General features: G+C 44.4%; 1 protein-coding gene across 1 annotated transcript in view; it reads right to left on the reverse strand.

Annotated features, from left to right (window-relative positions):
* CRAMP1 (cramped chromatin regulator homolog 1) overlaps positions 1-17,934 on the reverse strand; it is a 615,140-nt gene that overhangs the window by 550,105 nt on the left and 47,101 nt on the right. Inside the window, 4 exon segments of the mRNA XM_030211519.1 lie at positions 3,082-3,089; positions 3,767-3,854; positions 9,390-9,543; positions 11,050-11,246. Coding sequence (XP_030067379.1) covers positions 3,082-3,089; positions 3,767-3,854; positions 9,390-9,543; positions 11,050-11,246 — 447 coding nt within the window.

The following is a 17,934-nucleotide window of genomic DNA, read 5'->3' on the forward strand; positions in this document are numbered from 1 at the left end:
TGGTATTTTTGAACAGTGTCCACGCCTGTTGTACAGATTTTACTCTCTCAGTTGCCCCCCTAAGTTTTTTTTTTTTTTACCGTTCTTCTCATTTTATCATAGTCTCCTTTTTTAAAGTTAAATGCTAACGTATTTGACTTTCTGTGTACAGTTACTTCAAGGTCGATATCAAAACTGATCATATTATGGTCACTGTTATCAAGCGGCCCCAGTACCATAACGTCCCTCACCAGATCATGCGCTCCACTAAGGACCAAGTCTAGAATTTTTCCTTCTCTCGTCGGCTCCTGCACCAGTTGCTCCATAAAGCTGTCCTTGATTTCATCAAGGAATTGTACCTCTGTAGCGTGTCCCGATGTTACATTTATCCAGTCTATATTTGGATAATTGAAGTCACCCATTATTATCACATTGCCCATTTTGTTCGCGTCTCTGATTTCTTTTATCATTTCTGTGTCTACCTGCTCATCCTGGCGAGGCGGACGGTAGTACACTCCTATCACCATTTTTTTCCCTTTTATACATGGAATTTCAACCCACAATGATTCAAAGGTGTGATTTGTGTCCTGCTGAATTTGTAATCTGAGTCAAGGCTCTCGTTAATATACAATGCTACCCCTCCACCAGTCCGGTCCACCCTATCACTACGATATACTTTGTACCCTGGTATGACAGTGTCCCACTGGTTATCCTCCTTCCACCAGGTCTCAGTAATGCCTATTATATCCAATTTTTCATTTAGTGCAATATATTCCAACTCTCCCATCTTATTTCTTAGACTCCTAGCATTTGCATATAGACATTTCAGAGTTGTTCTTATTTGCATGATGCTTAGTACCTGACACTATTGATTTGACATCTTTTGTCTGATCTTTAGTTGTATTTAAGGGCACCTGGTCTACCACGGTCTGTTGTGCAACCTCACTATCCAGAAACCCTATCTTCCCTGTTTGTGAGGTATCTTTGCAAGATACCTTTCCCGAACCATGCGCTTTTGAGCGACTGTCGGCCTTCCCCCCATTTCTAGTTTAAAAGCTGCTCTCCTTTTTAAATGCCGACACCAGCAGCCTGGTCCCACCCTGGTTAAGGTGGAGCCCATCCTTTCGGAATAGGCTCCCCCTTCCCCAGAATGTTGCCCAGTTCCTAACAAATCTAAAACCCTCCTCCCTGCACCATTGTCTCATCCACGCATTGAGACTCTGGAGCTCTGCCTGTCTCTTGGGCCCTGCATGTGGAACAGGTAGCATTTCAGAAAATGCTACCCTAGAGGACCTGGATTTGAGCTTTCTACCTAAGAGCCTAAATTTGGCTTCCAGAACCTCTCTCCCACATTTTCCTATGTCATTGGTACCCACATGTACCAAGACAGCGGACTCCTCCCCAGCACTATCTTCCGCCATAAGCACCCATCTCCCGCTGCTCGCCCACTCCATGTTGGCCGGCCACTCTGCTCGGATGGCTTCTTCTTGGGCCGCCCTCGAGCTGTAAGACGTTAATGCTATGGTCGCCCTTGATTCGGGCGACGGCAAGAAAGCGGCGAAAGTTAAGCGCCGTTCCTTCCACACGGCTCCTTCTCGGACATTATTAACTCCAAAATGGCGGTGGTTCCCGCCGAAAATCGGAACCAAAGAGGAAAACGCGACTAGCGGCAGAACGATGGAGATGGATCCACCCCCCCCCCCCCCCCCCCCGCACAGGAAAAAACAGTAACAGAAACCTGGTCCTCTTTATTAAACCTCGTGCAATAGCAGCACACACACACAGCCGCTCCTAAAACGCACCGCTGACAGAAACAGTGGCTGAGTTCGTCTACATAGTAAAAACAAAAGAGAAGAAACAAAAACAGCTGATCGCTCCGGAGCAGCCCTGCTCATTCTTACTACCCACAAACGGCTCTGCCAAGCCAGCAGACCGGGAGGCTCACTTCCTTCATTCAAAAAATTATTTATCTCTACATATAAAACACACCTCCAACATTCTAATGAAGCCTCCATAAGTCCCAACATTCTAAATCTGTGGTGGTGTAGATCAAAGGTTGCCCATGAGTGTTTGCCCTGCCCTCGCGTCCTGCAGGCATGCAGGCAGACAGGCGGCCAGCCTGAACGTCCCTGTGCTCCTAAAGGTTTTTAGCACAGAGGAAGATTCTGGTTTGCCTCCCACATGGAGCCTGGCCATGATTATGGTTATCCCAAAACCAGGTTGAGATCCCCATCTTTGTTGCTCGTATAGACATCTCTCCTTGCTTGGGCCCACCTACAGGAATTGTTACCCTCCTTGGTGCATGAGGATCAGGTGGGGTTCGTACAGGGAAGGACCCTACACCTGGTATCTAGAGCCTGGATGGAGAGAGTTTCAATGATTTTATTAGCATTACACGCTGAGAAAGCATTATCAGTGCTAGAGAAAATGGGCTTAGCAGATCGCTACCTGAAGTGGCTTCATTTATTATACTCAACCACAAGCCTGCATAAAAATTATAGAACATACTTGACCTTACCCTTATATAGAGGCACTTGGCAGGGGCGTTTCCTGTTGCCCCTGCTTTTTGCCCTCACTATCCAAACATTAGCAAGCGTCATACAAGCCCAGCAAGGAATCAGAGGTATACAAAGTGGGCAGGGGGAGTCCAAAATCATGCTTTTAGCAGATGCTCTTTTGAACCAGACAGATCCCCACACTTCGACGTGCGTTACCAAGGAATTGCACCAATACTAGTCTCCTTCTCTGCACATAACATATTCAACAGACTGCTAAAACCTGTCGTTTCTCTCTCTATAATATCACCAAAATTCACCCCTTCCTTTCTGAGCACACTACCAGAACCCTCATCCACTCTCTTATCACCTCTCGCTTAGACTATTGCAACTTGCTTCTCACAGGTCTCCCACTTAGCCATCTCTCTCCTCTTCAATCTGTTCAAAATTCTGCTGCAGGACTAATATTCCGCAAGTGTCATTATGCTCATATTAGCCCTCTCCTCAAGTCACTTCACTGGCTTCCTATCCGTTTCTGCATACAGTTCAAACTCCTCTTATTGACCTATAAGTGCATTCACTCTGCAGCTCCTCAGTACCTCTCCACTCTCATCCCTCCCTACATTCCTCCCCGAGAACTCCGTTCACTGGGTAAATCTCTCTTATCTGCACCCTTCTCCTCCTCTGCTAACTCCAGACTCTGTTCTTTTTATCTTTCTGCACCATATGCCTGAATAGGCTTCCTGAGCAGGTACGTCAAGCTCCATCACTGGCCGTCTTCAAATCTAAGCTAAAAGCCCACAATTTTGATGCTGCTTTTAACTCCAAACCCTTATTCACTTGTTCAGAACCCTTATTTTATCATCCTCACTTTAATATTCCCTTATCTCTTGTTTGTCCTGTTTGTCTGTCCTAATTAGATTGAAAGCTCTGTCGAGCAGGGACTGTCTCTTCATGTTCAAATGTACAGCGCTGCGTACATCTAGTAGCGCTTTAGAAATAAGTAGTAGTAGAATCAATGATGGAATCGAGCTCACAACTATAGAGAAATACTGAGGTGCACCAGCCCTTATACCAATGTCATCACTAGTTTGAATCAGTTTCTCTATCTCCATCTGCTGGTGAGGGAGGAAAACAACCCATTTGTCTGGACTGGTATGGCAGGATAAGAATGCACTGTTAAAAACTTAAAGATAATCAAACTAAACTGTAAAACTGTAACAATTATTCAGATTATACAGAAATGTGCCTTTTTACGTTCAAACATATCTAAGCAACAAGGTTCCCTGAACTTACAGCCCCCAATCTTCTTTCGAAGTTCCCCATAGCAGATCAGGCCATAAAGCTCCTGTGATGATTTTTTCAGCCCTCGAGAAAACACTGGGGGGGGGGGGGGGGGGGGGAAGAGGGGAAGAAACCACAACAGTTGGTCAGATTACTAGCAAGAAAAACCTTGAGAGAAAACAATAGCTGAGTAACACAAAACCAAGGAGATACACATATATTTGGCTCAAGCAGTGGTATCGCATGTAAGGCCTGGATATTAACTGCCCCAACAGGTAAAGGACAGAAGAAGTATATACTAGATAAAATCTAGGACACCTACTAGATTTCATCATCTTCCTGTCATATTTTAAATGTGACTTTAAATGTAATGTTTTTGGTGTGCAAACAGTAATAAGAATAGTGTATAGTAGCTGTACAGTGATAAGTACACAGATGTACATCTCTGGGTTTTTGTTTTGTGATCTGTATTACTCACTCTTCATTTTGATCTTAAAGTACATGCAGCTATAGCAAAGTTACTCACCTGTAGCAGGTGTTCTCCAAGGACACGTTCGAGGACAGTAGAATTAGTATTTCTTGTTAAGAGGGCGACATCCCCAATGGATCCCTGGTTCAGACACTACCCAGCGCTCAATGCAAAGACAAAGCCTTTGGCAGGCCTGCACCACACATGCACAAGTGCCTTTCTGCCAGCCAGAGTTGCACAGGAACCTCAGTTTGATCAAAACGCATGAAAAGTGTAACTCCTAGGGGAGGTAGGAAGATGTGTGAGAATATAAGTCCTGCTGTCCCCAGAGAACACCTACCACAGATATCCGCATTCTCCAAAGATGAGCAGGAAAGATTTTCATATTTGGGAATGCCTAGCTACCAAGCTCACAAGAAAAAAAACCAAAACAAAGGTCAATAGAGACTTGTAACAGCAAGGCCAACCAGAACCAACACCACTAACAAAAACAGAGCTGCTGTAAAGGTGAAGTTTGAAACAAAGAATGGGCTTAAGAGGGTGGAGTTGGATTCTACGCGGTTGCATCGGGTATGCTGCTCAATGCAGCAGTGTGAACGTGTATACTGAAGACCATGCTGCAGCTCTGGAAATCTCCTCAATTGAGGCTGATCTCAAGTGGGCTACTGACACAGCCATGCCTACAAAGAGCGTGAATATTCACTCCAGAGTCAGCCTCGCCTGGGCATAAGTGAAAGATATGCCTCTTCCAGGCAACTGGATAAGTGTGTTTACCAATAGCTGCTCCCATCTTGTTTGGGCCATAAGAAACAAAAACCTGCGTGGACTGTCCTCTGGCCTTTAATCTGATCCAGATAGAAGGCTAAAGCTCTCTTGAAGTTCAAGGTGTAAACTGCACTTTTGCCAGGATGGGCAAGAGGTTTACACAAGAATTTTGAGAGGACAATTGACTGGATTAGATAGAACTCCACTATCACCTTAGAAAGGAACTTAGGATACATACAGAGAACTACTCTGTTATGATGAACATTGGTGGACCTGCTACTAGGGTGTGAAGCTTGAGCTGAAGCGACAGCTAACAAAAACAAAACCTTCCAGGTCAAATATTGCAGGTAACAGAAATCAAGTGGCTCAAAAGGAACTTTCATCAGCTGGGCGAGGATGAAGTTGAGCTCTAATGACATAGTTGGAGGCTTGAAAGGGACTTTGTGAACAACAAACCTCTCATAAAATTAACAACTAAAGGTTGTACATAGATGGGCTTACCTCACACACAGTGATAAGCATTGATTGTACTGAGGTGAACCGCTACAAAAGTTGGTTTTCAGACCACACTCAGAAAGGTGTAAGATATTCAAACAGATTTCCTGAAGGACAAGTAATAAGACCTAGGGCCTTGCCAGAAGGCAAACTTCCTCCATTTCAAAGTATAACATATCTCTTTACTGGAATCTTTTCTATAAGCCAACCTGTGCCCTTGAGAGTAGCAGGAACTCTTTCTAATTCCCCACCAGAAAAACCTCTTGGATGCAGAGGTCACAGAAGCAGCGGGTCGAGGCAAGGACTCGATAATATCAGTTCTCTTCTAATGAGGTATGTCAACCTTCATCTTGTCCAGGGAAGTCTTGACAACTTTTTCTGAACCAGATCTGAAACATATAGCCATAAGAGTCTGCTCATTCCAAAACCCAATTGAAAAATTTACACCCTGCATCAAAAGTAAATCAAAGGTGCCCCTAGCCAAATGCTTTCTGCACACCTTCTGCTTGTTGGCAAAGGTGTACAGCCTGCTCTGGTGGGAAAGCATCAGCAAACTCAAGCACACTGGATAACAAGGACTTCTGCCAGCTCTACATGAGCATTTACGAGGTCTGGATTTGGGAGATAAAAAACACTTTCCTCGCAAACGATTCCAGAGTAAGAGCATCCCTGAGTGCCGAGGCATGAGTCCTTAAGCTTCTGGCTCATTTCAGAACAGATTCAACCACCATACAGTGGAGCGGCAATTGTAGCTTCCTGAATCCAGAAGCCCTTCTGGAGTCTATACACGGAGTCCACCTTCTTAGAGATCACCTGCACAGAGAGGGATTTCCCACTTTTTCATCTATGCATCCTTTAGGACATTATGAAGAGGCAGTCACAGCTTCCTTAGGAGAATCATAAATCTAAGATGGTTGTCAATGCCACCCTGGGCTCATCCTCTACCTCCAATTTAAAATGGAATGGTCTCTGCCATTCCCCTTAAAAATTCAACAAAAAGAGGTCCTCTGGTGGTGATTTCCTTCTCTCCTGTGATGAGGAGGGGTCTAACTAAAGGCCAAGGGACCCCTCCTCCTCAGACGCCCAGGAATGGTCTGACTCAGACATAGTATTCATCATGTAAAGTCTGAATCTTCTCAATCTGCTGGAAAGTCCAGGCCCAGAGTGTGGGTGCCAAGGTGCAGAATCCATCCAGGACTCTGGGGTAGCTTCCACCCCCAATGTACTGGAGGGGGATCACTGCATCAGCCGGTGTCGGATCCGCCAACTGCTCAACAGGCAGAGCATGGGTCTCCAGGATGGATGGGAGCAGGTCCATAGTTGGTACAAGCGCCCTCAAGGTCACGCCACTCCAAGATGCATCCCAGCTCTTCCTGGAGCATAACCTGGAACCATTTGAGGGCAGGCATTGGTAAAGGTGGGGTCAGTGCCAGTGTGAGGCCAGCCTGTGAGAAGTAGTCGGTGCCAAATCGAAAGCAGGATCCTGGCTTTGGGGAGCCTAGCCCATTGGCACACCACAACGGTGCAGGTGCAATATTGCCGGCACCAATGCTTCTTGAGTACTGGCAAAGTTGATGACCCGGAGCTCCCAGCACCATGCTTCGAGAAGGACAAATGGTGGTGGCTCCTTCACCTTTGTTTTCAAAAAGTACAAAGACTAGGGGACACTCAATGAAGTTACATGGAAATACTTTTAAAATAAATAGGAGGAAATATTTTTTCAATCAGAGAATAGTTACTTCTTGAATTCGTTGCCAGAGGATGTGGTAACAGTGGTTAGCGTATCTGGGATTAAAAAAAAAAAAAAAAAAGGTTTGGCCAAGTTCCTAGAGGAAAAGTCCATAGTCTGCTACTGAGAGCAACATGGGGAAGTCACTGCTTGCCCTGGGATTGGTAACATGGAATCTTGCTACTGTTTGGGTTTCTGTTAGGTACTTTTGACCTGGACTGGCCATTGTTGGAAGCAGGATACTGGGCTAGATAGACCACTGGTGTGACCCAGAACAGCTATTCTTATGTTCTCAGTGCCCAGCATCAGAGTCCTTCAGTGCAGCCAAGGACGATGCAGAATCCACATGCTTCCTCAATATCTGGTGCAAGGATGATTGACCCAGAGGTCCAGTAAAATGTTTGGACGCTGAGGCAAGCAGAGACCTCCTTGATGTCAATGCATCACCAGTGTCTGACGCAGATCCAGAAACCATGGAGACCGATGCTCTTGATGAAATCGGACCTCTGGGTGCCCAAAAGTCTCTTATGCACCACCTCTCTAGATTCCTGGGTTTTCTTCTGCATTTGAGCACAACAACAGAGTCATGACTGTACTCCAGACATTTTAGGCAAATGTCATGTGTGCCAGTCACAGATATGGTCCTATTATAGTCTGTGCACTTTTTGAACCCATTCATAGGCTTCTGGGATGAAATACCCAAAGCAAAATTAAATGACTCAATGGTGAAGACAGGGAAAAAAAATCCTCTCAATTTGCAAGCACTTTTCATGGCAGGGAGCTGAAGCCTAAAATGGCCACGAGCCACAAAAAAGAAAAAAAAAAATTGAAAGATCCAAAAAAATCTAAGAAAAAAAATGGGGAGGAATGGAAAAGAAGTAAAGGTTTGAAGAAAATGACCTGACTACTTGCTAAACCCCAAGCAGGAAGGCACAAATTGAGAAAACAATGGAAAAAACATGTCTTCATAGCTCTATGGAGAAAAAGAAACCAAAAGAAGGCCTCCATGACTCGGGCTGGCAGAAAAACACTCATACATGTGTGATGAGGATATGCCAAAGGCTTTGTTTTTTCCATGAATGCTTAGTGTGTATACCAGGGCTCCGTTGGGGATGTCACCCATATGTGAGGATATAAAGTCCTGCTTGTCCTCGGAGAAAAAACTGGCTTTTTCTATTCCATCAGTTTTGATGTACTCAGTTCAACAAGAAAGAGCAAATACAGATGTAAAATCTGCACTTCCTCTGTAAACAAGTTTAGAACCTGTCTCATCCCTACACCCTCCTCCTGTCCTTTATAGCAAAGCATGAGTGCACCTGTTTAATTAAAAAAAAAAAAAAAAATTTTTTCAGAGAAAGTATTTTCTTAAAAATCACAGGAGAAAGGAAGACTTGACAGAGGCAGCTCTATCATTAGACTAACTGAGGCGAGGGCCTCAGGTGGCACTCTTCAGGGAGTGGCATATCTCCCCACACCGGCCAAAGTCTGGCTTCTCCCTCCTTCCTTCTTCAGTCCCTTCCCCCCCCCCCCCCCCCCCCCGAGCCTACCTTTGTGTACTAAAAGTCGGCAATGGCATCGATTCCCATAGGCTGCCCTGCTTCAGGCACCTATTTCCTCAGAGGTGGGCTGCAGTAGAGAGACGAGGCCGGTGCTGGCAGCAGGGCAGTCTACGGGAATTGCTACCATCATCACGTTTTGGGAAACAAAAGGTAGGCTCTGGGAAGGGTGTTGAAGGAAGGCGGGGGGGGGGGGGGCGGGGGAGATGCTAGACCACTTTTAAGCCCTTGCCTCAAGTGGCAGACTGCTTTAGAACATCCCTGACAAGAGGCTAAATTTGAAAAGGAGTAAGGGGAATGAGCCACGATGTGTGTGTGTGTGGGGGGGGGGGGGGGAAGAGAGGATTTAGCTCATGTCTTTTACAGTTATCACTAAATGTGACACACTCAGGTTGAGCAGGTAATTTCAAGTCCCCGGAAGGCTTACAATTTAATTTACTGCCCAATGTTCCAATCAATCTGGCTTATTACGGGAACATTGGACACTAAAGGGTTAAGTTTGGACCCGAAGCAATGGAGGGTTAAGTGAGTCACCCAATATCACAAGGAGCTGCAGAGGAATTTGATCTGAGCTTTCCAAGTTCTCAGCCTGCTATTCTAATCATTAGGCTACTTACCATTATCAAAGTCAATGTACTTGGATATCTTGTGCCATGTGCGATAGTAGAAATGACGAACTTGCTCCTTATTCTTCACCATGCTTGCTGGCTTTCCTTTCTTCTTGTATTTTAGAGCAATATTACTCTGAATTGCTTCAAAATCCTTCCCATGCTAAACAAAACAAAGGGTGAAAGCAAAAGGCAGACTTTTTTTTAGATTGGCTACCTTATATATCATGCATCATGTATGAAGACTGGGAGGCTTTCAACATACGATGGAAACAGCAATTATACAGTCCTGTCTAAATATTTCTCCCCTCCCAAATTCCTCCTAATAAGGTCATCTTGAATACAAGAGAGCAGTTTGAAGACAGAGGATAAACACAGGGAGTTACACCGCACAGCATTAAAGAGCATGAAAATGGCAAAGCAAATATCCAGAAAAAAACAGAACATCTACTTTGGATTTTCTTATATATTTTGTCAGAAGGAAAGGAATTTAATATTTTACTCCAGGGCAAAAATGTTTTCTGATTTTTTTACATAAGTTTTGAGGACAACCTTAGAGAACAATATGGATATTTTGGCAGAAAACTAGGAGATATGATGGAGAAGTTAGATCTTACCTGATCTTTCCATTAGATCTTCCCACTATTCCAGAACCTGTGGGATAGTTGTGTCCCATCAACCAGCAGGTAGAGATAGAGAACTTAAAACTGAGCTGAGACATCTCTCTTGACATCCAATCCAGTTCCTCAGTATTTACGTAGACAAAGGAGAAACTCAAAACACAGCAACCTTAAACAACTCGCTAATCTAACACTAACCAGACAAACAAACATGTATGGACCTCTGATCACTGAATAACTTCTGGAGAAAAAGATATATAGGAAGCACCAAGATGGCATCCAAAGCTATCCCCAGTCAATTACTACCACACTCAGAAGCATGGCTCCTCTAGAACCGAGCTACAAACACAGCTGCACTAGTGATCCTACCAGCCTAGGCGCCGACTCAAATAAGCTTGTAAGCAGAAAAATGTATTCTATTTAAGGGGAAGACGACCAGTGGAGGAAAAAAATAAAATACACAGCAGCTCAACATGTCTACCCTTCCTAGTTGCCAGAAACATATGATCACAGGAAAAATGAATATGAAAATCACAGGGTGCCACAGCTGGAAATCTTGTTGGATAATATTAGACTTCATTGGTCTGTTACATGCAATAGGTACAGAGAACACTCAAGCATTCCAGGATGCAGGGGGAAGAGAGCTGCAGAAACAGAAGTCTATGTATTTTCACAACACATTCCTTTCATAGATTAAAATCAGAAAGGAATGCTCCAAAGCAAGCTATCAGGTAGTGTTAGTTTATTGCTTAGTTTGTGATAACAGTCACCAAATTTTCAATATTTATCAACCTATTAATACCTGTTTGTAAATTCCAAAAGATTCATCATTAAATCAAGTGGAATGCCAATTTCAGAGTAGATTTATAAACCTGTTTAACAATCCTCAATTAAGAACATGAATACAATTTTCTGTATGTACTGTACATATAAATGGATACCAAACAATATACAGTCCAATTAAGTGAAAACGAGAGCTTTAAAAAAAAAAAAAAAAAAACCCACATACTAGGCAAAAGGAGGCGATGGTCGAGATTCTTCTCACATACCTCATAAAGCCCCTCAAAAAAGGTGTTCTTATCCTCTGTACTCCATGATTCCCACTGCCGTCTGACCTTCTTCTTGCTCCCTTCTTCCTTCTCTCCTGTAGAGGAGCCCAGATTCCGGGAAGCCGATTTGGAACCCCCTGCAGGGCTACTAGCAGGTATTCCTGATGAACAGCCTGATGGGCCTCCATTATCTGTCCCTTTGAAAAGTAAAAATAAGTTAATCAATAAAGTTACAGGGATCTCCGGGAACCACACCAACAGAAAGTTTGCATACAATTAAATACAGTACTATTTGTTGCATTTGTACCCCACATTTTCCCACCTATCTGCAGGCTCAATGTGGCTTACATAGTACCGTCAAAGGCATTTGCCCAGTCGGTTGATAACAGATACAAGGTTGAACAGTGATCGAATGAGGTATATGTGGGGGGTTGGAAGGGATGAGGTTTGCGTGTTGTCATGCTGTGTTTCCAGTTGAAGAGATTTACTTGGATTTCTATAATCCAGTTCTAAATATAATGTTCTTGTCCCACAGACAGATTGAACAAAATGTCACTAAGGATTTCAATTTGCTCTCTTGTTTTAGCTACTCCTTTGGACACCAGCAAGAGGCACTGAATGAAAAATAATTAAGAACATAAGATTTGCCAGACTAGGTCAGACCAAAAGTCTATCAAGCCTATTATCCTGTTTCCAACAGTGGCTAACCCATGTAACAAATACCTGGTAGGCTCTCAAAAAGTAGACAGAATCTATGTTCACGCAAACGATCAGCAATGGCTTACCCCAAGTCCACCCTAATAATGGTTTCTGGTTTCCAGGAAATTGACCAATTTTATTTTATTTTATTTTTTTTTTTTAAACAGGGAAGGTAATGCAGTCAACAGAGAGATAGATTTAAGGCATTTGAGAGACCTGATGGAAAGAGGATACCATGATACTGATATCAGGGTACAAGTTTCATTGCAATGAAAGGCTGAATCAAACTGGAAGAGGAGAGGCACAATATGTTAAAGGCGGCACAAGAGTCGAACAGAATAAAATTTCTGCAGGAAAAAACAATGCACAGTAGAAATTCTCTGTGATAGTGTACTCCAACTACTGTTCTCTTTCTTATCTGCATGGCCAGAATAGACAGATGATGAAATGTGATGTTAACCGATCATAACTTCAAAGCAAATTAAACAAATTAAAAAAAATATATATATATTGATATACTGTATAAAAACACAAATTGCAACATCTAATGTTGTATTTATATAACAAGAACACATAAAGCCTAAAATACAACCTATCAACAGGCGGCACAAATAACACTACAGCACTGATAACACAGGAACATAAACAAAACAGCAAAAGTAGAGGCTGACAAATGCGCAAACCAATAGGGAGATAATATCAAAAACCAGTTTATTCAGAATATTCATATCAAGGACTCGACACGGTCCGTGTTTCGGCGCCAAAGCACCTGCCTCAGGGGTCACAATCAACTTTCTCTGAGAAGAAGCTGATAGGCTTGAATAATTCCTTTATGTATGCAAGTTAACCCACAGAGAGAACAAAAGAACAGCCAACCGATCAGCAAACACCATGTGACAAGCCTCTACTTTTGCTGTTTTGCTTTGACTTTCCGTGGAGGCTCCTCCTGTCTTCTTGGATAGCCATACTGGGTTAAACCAAATGATCCATCTAGCCCAATATCCTGCTTCCAACTGTGGCCAATTCAGGTCACAAGTACCTGGCACAAACCCAAATAGTAACATTCCATGCCACAGATCCTAGAGCACGCAGTGGCTTCCCATAAGCTGTGCAAATGAAGAATTGGGAGACCCCTCTCTTTGTGCAGGAAGACCATAGGAAACAAAGATGGACATCCAAATGGCAGATGAAATGTAATGTAGACAAATTGAAAAGTGATGCACATTGGGAAGAATTATCCAAATCATAGTTACTTGATGCTAGCTTCCACCACAGGATTCAGCACCCAAGAAAAAGATCTAGGTGTCAATATAGACAATGCGCTTAAGTCTTCTGCCCAGTGCGGTGGCAGCAGCAGCCACAAAAGCAAACAGGATGCTAGGAATTATTGGTCCTGGCAGAGAAGATCAGGCCTAAGAGGGCCAGAGAACCTCAGAAAAACAAAGAACATTTAAGGACTGAAACACATTAACACTACCAGGGCCACTGAGAGGGGGGGGCCCGGCGCCGTAGTTCCACCCGCCCGCGGCTCTATCGTTTGACCGTCTGCCACCGGGCCCCCTGCATTTAACTCACAGCACCTCACCTCCGAAGGCACAGCAAGCAGCAGCAGATTGTCTGCCTTCGGCCCTCCTTCCCTCCCTGTGTCCCGCCTGCGTCTAACGTAACGTCCGCGAGGGAGGGGAAAAAGGAAGGGAAGGAGGGCCGAAGGCAGGCGATCTGCCACTGCTTGCTGCGCCTTCGGAGGTGAGGTGCTGTGAGTTCAATGCAGAGGGCCCGGCCTTGCCCTGGGCCAGTCTCTCGGCGGCCATGAACACTACAGGGAGCAAAGAAAAAAAAAAATAAGAGGAAAAAAAAATTGTTCAGCACTACTCACAAGAGGGAAAAAAAAAAAAGGCTGAAGGCAGGGAAGATTACAAGACAGAAAAAAACCTGCGCTTAAGATAGCATGGCAGTAAGAAACTGCTGGCCCCGCACGACTGGGTCAGACGGGAAAGAGAAATTAGATCTTACCTGCTAATTTGCTTTCCTTTAATCCCTCTGGACCGGCCCAGGATTGGACTGATGGGTTGTACACTCCTTCCAGCAGGTGGAGACTGATATGTTCCGACTCTGGGAGCCAATAAGAGCCCTGGCCATGTGACCATAGGCTCAGCATTTGAATAACAAATCAGGAAACAGAAAGACCTATCATCTTGGGCACCGAGAATCTGAGCAGCCACGCCAGCACTGAGAATAACATGTTTGAAAGACACCACAGACATTCAAGCACAACTCACCCTGGGGAAGATTTTTGAGAAATAGGAACATAACTTCCTGAAGCTGTGTGTTTTCTTTTTTTTTTTTTTTGTAAACTGCTAAAGTAGAACGCACAGAGCAGTCCTGATCCAAAACACGTCAAACAAACCAGACAACAAATAACTACTCTTCAGAACAACCAAGAAAATATCGAGCTAAAGCACAGGAGGGACTAAAGGAAATCAAATTAGAAGGTAAGGTCTAATTTCTTTTTTTTTTTTTTTTTTTGAAATTTGTAAATTTTATTGAGAGCAAAATATCACAACTGCGTTGTATCTTATCATAACATTACATATCACTTTATAGCGTAACAATGCTCAAATACATTTTAAACAATTTCCCCCCGTCCCTCTACCCCCCTCCTCCCTTCCCCCTTCTTCCCCCCTCCCTCATTTAACCCTCAGGATGTCAAGCCGTTTTCTTCATTCCCTTTGTCTAACAGGATTTCCTGCACCCTTACCCATTCTTTTGCCTCAGTGTTATATCTCCCTATCTACTACTACTACTACTACTATTTAGCATTTCTATAGCGCTACAAGGCGTACGCAGCGCTGCACAAACATAGAAGAAAGACAGTCCCTGCTCAAAGAGCTTACAATCTAATAGACAAAAAATCAAAATAAAGTAAGCAAATCAAATCAATTAATGTGAACGGGAAAGAAGAGAGGAGGGTAGGTGGAGGCGAGTGGTTACGAGTCAAAAGCAATGTTAAAGAGGTGGGCTTTCAGTCTAGATTTAAAAGGTGGCCAAGGATGGGGCAAGACGTAGGGGCTCAGGAAGTTTGTTCCAGGCGTAGGGTGCAGCGAGACAAAGCGCGAAGTCTGGAGTTGGCAGTAGTGGAGAAGGGAACAGATAGGAAGGATTTATCCATGGAGCGGAGTGCACGGGAAGGGGTGTAGGGAAGGACGAGTGTGGAGAGATACTGGGGAGCAGCAGAGTGAGTACATTTATAGGTTAGTAGAAGAAGTTTGAACAGGATGCGAAAACAGATACATAGTAGATGACGGCAGAAAAAGACCTGCATGGACCATCCAGTCTGCCCAAGACAAACTCATATGTGTATACCTTACCTTGAATTTGTACCTGTCCTTTTCAGGGCACAGACCATATAAGTCTGCCCAGCAGTATTTCCCGCCTCCCAACCACCAGTCCCGCCTCCCATCACCGGCTCTGGTACAGACCGTATAAGTCTGCCCTCCCCTATCCTTGCCTCCCAACCACCACCCCCTCTTCCCCCCAACTGCTCCGCCACCCAATTTCAGCTAAGCTTCTGAGGATCTATTCCTTCTGCACAGGATTCCTCTATGCATATCCCACGCATGTTTGAACTCCGTTACTGTTTTCATCTCCACCACCTCCCGCGGGAGGGCATTCCAAGCGTTCACCACCCTCTCTGTGAAAACATACTTCCTGACATCTTTCCTGAGTCTGCCCCCCTTCAATCTCATTTCATGTCCTCTCGTTCTACCGCCTTCCCATCTCCGGAAAAGATTCGTTTGCGGATTAATACCATTCAAATATTTGAACGTCTGTATCATATCACCCCTGTTCCTCCTTTCCTCCAGGGTGTACATGTTCAGGTCAGCAAGCCTCTCTTCATACGTCTTGGAACATAAATCCCATACCATCCTCGTAGCTTTTCTTTGCACCGCTTCCATTTTTTTAACATCCTTCGCAAGATACGGCCTCCAAAACTGAACACAATACTCCAGGAGGGGCCTCACCAACGTCTTATACAGGGGCATTAAAACCTCCTTTCTTCTGCTGGTCACTCCTCTCTCTATACAGCCTAGCAACCTTCTAGCTACGGCCACCGCCTTGTCGCACTGTTTCGTCGCCTTCAGGTCCTCAGATACTATCACCCCAAGATCCCTCTCCCCGTCCGTGCCTATCAGACTCTCCCCGCCTAACACATACGTCTCCCTTGGATTTCTACTCCCTAAGTGCATCACTTTGCATTTCTTCGCATTGAATTTTAATTGCCAAACGTTAGACCATTCTTCTAGCTTCAGATCTTTTTTCATGTTTTCCACTCCCTCCGGGGTGTCCACTCTGTTGGAAATCTTGGTGTCATCCGCAAAAAGGCAAACTTTACCTTGTAACCCTTCGGCTATGTCACTCACAAATATATTGAACAGAACCGGCCCCAGCACCGATCCCTGAGGCACTCCACTACTCACCTTTCCTTCCTCCGAGCGAACTCCATTCACCACCACCCTCTGGCGTCTGTCCGTCAACCAGTTCCTAATCCAGTTCACCACTTCGGGTCCTATCTTCAGGCCGTCTAGTTTATTTAATAGCCTCCTGTGGGGAACCGTGTCAAAAGCCTTGCTGAAATCTAAGTAGATGACGTCCATAGCACGTCCTTGATTTAATTCTCCCGTCACCCAGTCAAAGAATTCAATGAGATTCGTTTGGCACGATTTCCCTTTGGTGAAACCATGTTGTCTCGGATCTTGCAACTTATTGGCTTCCAGGAAATTCACTATCCTTTCCTTCAGCATGGCTTCCATTACTTTTCCAATAACCGAAGTGAGGCTTACCGGCCTGTAGTTTCCAGCTTCTTCCCTATCCCCACTTTTGTGAAGAGGGACCACCTCCGCCGTTCTCCAATCCCGCGGAACCTCTCCCGTCTCCAAGGATTTAGTAAACAAGTCTTTAAGAGGACCCGCCAGAACCTCTCTGAGCTCTCTCAGTATTCTGGGGTGGATCCCGTCCGGCCCCATGGCTTTGTCCACCTTTAGCTTTCCAAGTTGTTGATACACACTCTCTTCCGTGAACGGTGCTATATCCATTCCATTCTCAGGTGTACTTTTGCCAGTCCCTCTCGGTCCTTCCCCAGGGTTTTCTTCAGTGAAAACAGAACAAAAGTATTTATTTAGCAAATTGGCTTTTTCTTCATCATTTTCTACATAGTGTTTTGTTGTATCTTTTAGTCTCACAATTCTTTTTATAGTCTTCCTTTCACTAATATACCTGAAGAAGTTTTTGTCTCCCCTCCTTACATTTCTAGCCATATGTTATTCCGCTTGCGCCTTCGCCAGACGTACCTCTCTCTTGGCTTCTTTCAGTTTCATCCGGTATTCCTCCCCGTGTTCTTCCTCTTGAGATTTTCTATATTTCTGGAACACTAACTCTTTAATCTTTATTTTCTCAGCCACTTGCTTTGAGAACCATATTGGTTTCCTTTTTCTCTTGCTTTTATTTACTCTCCTTACATAAAGGTCTGTGGCCCTGTTTATTACTTCTTTTAGCCTGGACCACTGTCCTTCCACTTCTCGTACGTCCTCCCAGCCCATCAGCTCCTTCCTCAGGTATTCTTCCATTTTGTTAAAGTCAGCTCGCTTGAAATCCAGGACTTTGAGTTTAGAGTGGCCGCCATCCACATGAGCCGTTACATCAAAACAAACCGTTTGATGGTCACTGTTTCCCAGGTGTGCAGCCACTCGGACATTTGACACACTATCCCCATTCGTGAGCACCAGATCTAACGTGGCTCCGTCCCTCGTGGGTTCGTTCACCATTTGTCTGAGCAGAGCACTTTGTAAAGCATCCACAATCTCTCTACTTCTTTCCGATTTTGCAGACGGAACCTTCCAATCTACATCCGGCAGATTAAAATCTCCCAACAACAGCACCTCTCTTTTCTTCCCCAACTTTTGAATATCAGCGATCAGATCTTTATCCAGTTCCTCCAATTGTGTCGGGGGTCTGTAGACAACACCCACGTGGATCAAGGTTTTATCCTCTCTTGTTAAGGTGATCCATATCGCTTCTTCCTTTCCCCACTTCCCTGTCATTTCAGTTGCTGCGATATCATTTCTCAGATACAGAGCTACTCCTCCACCTTTACGTCCCTCTCTATCCTTCCTAAAAAGATTATAGCCT

This window comes from Microcaecilia unicolor, chromosome 8 (assembly GCF_901765095.1).
Source record: "Microcaecilia unicolor chromosome 8, aMicUni1.1, whole genome shotgun sequence".
NCBI classification, from domain to species: Eukaryota; Metazoa; Chordata; class Amphibia; order Gymnophiona; family Siphonopidae; genus Microcaecilia; species Microcaecilia unicolor.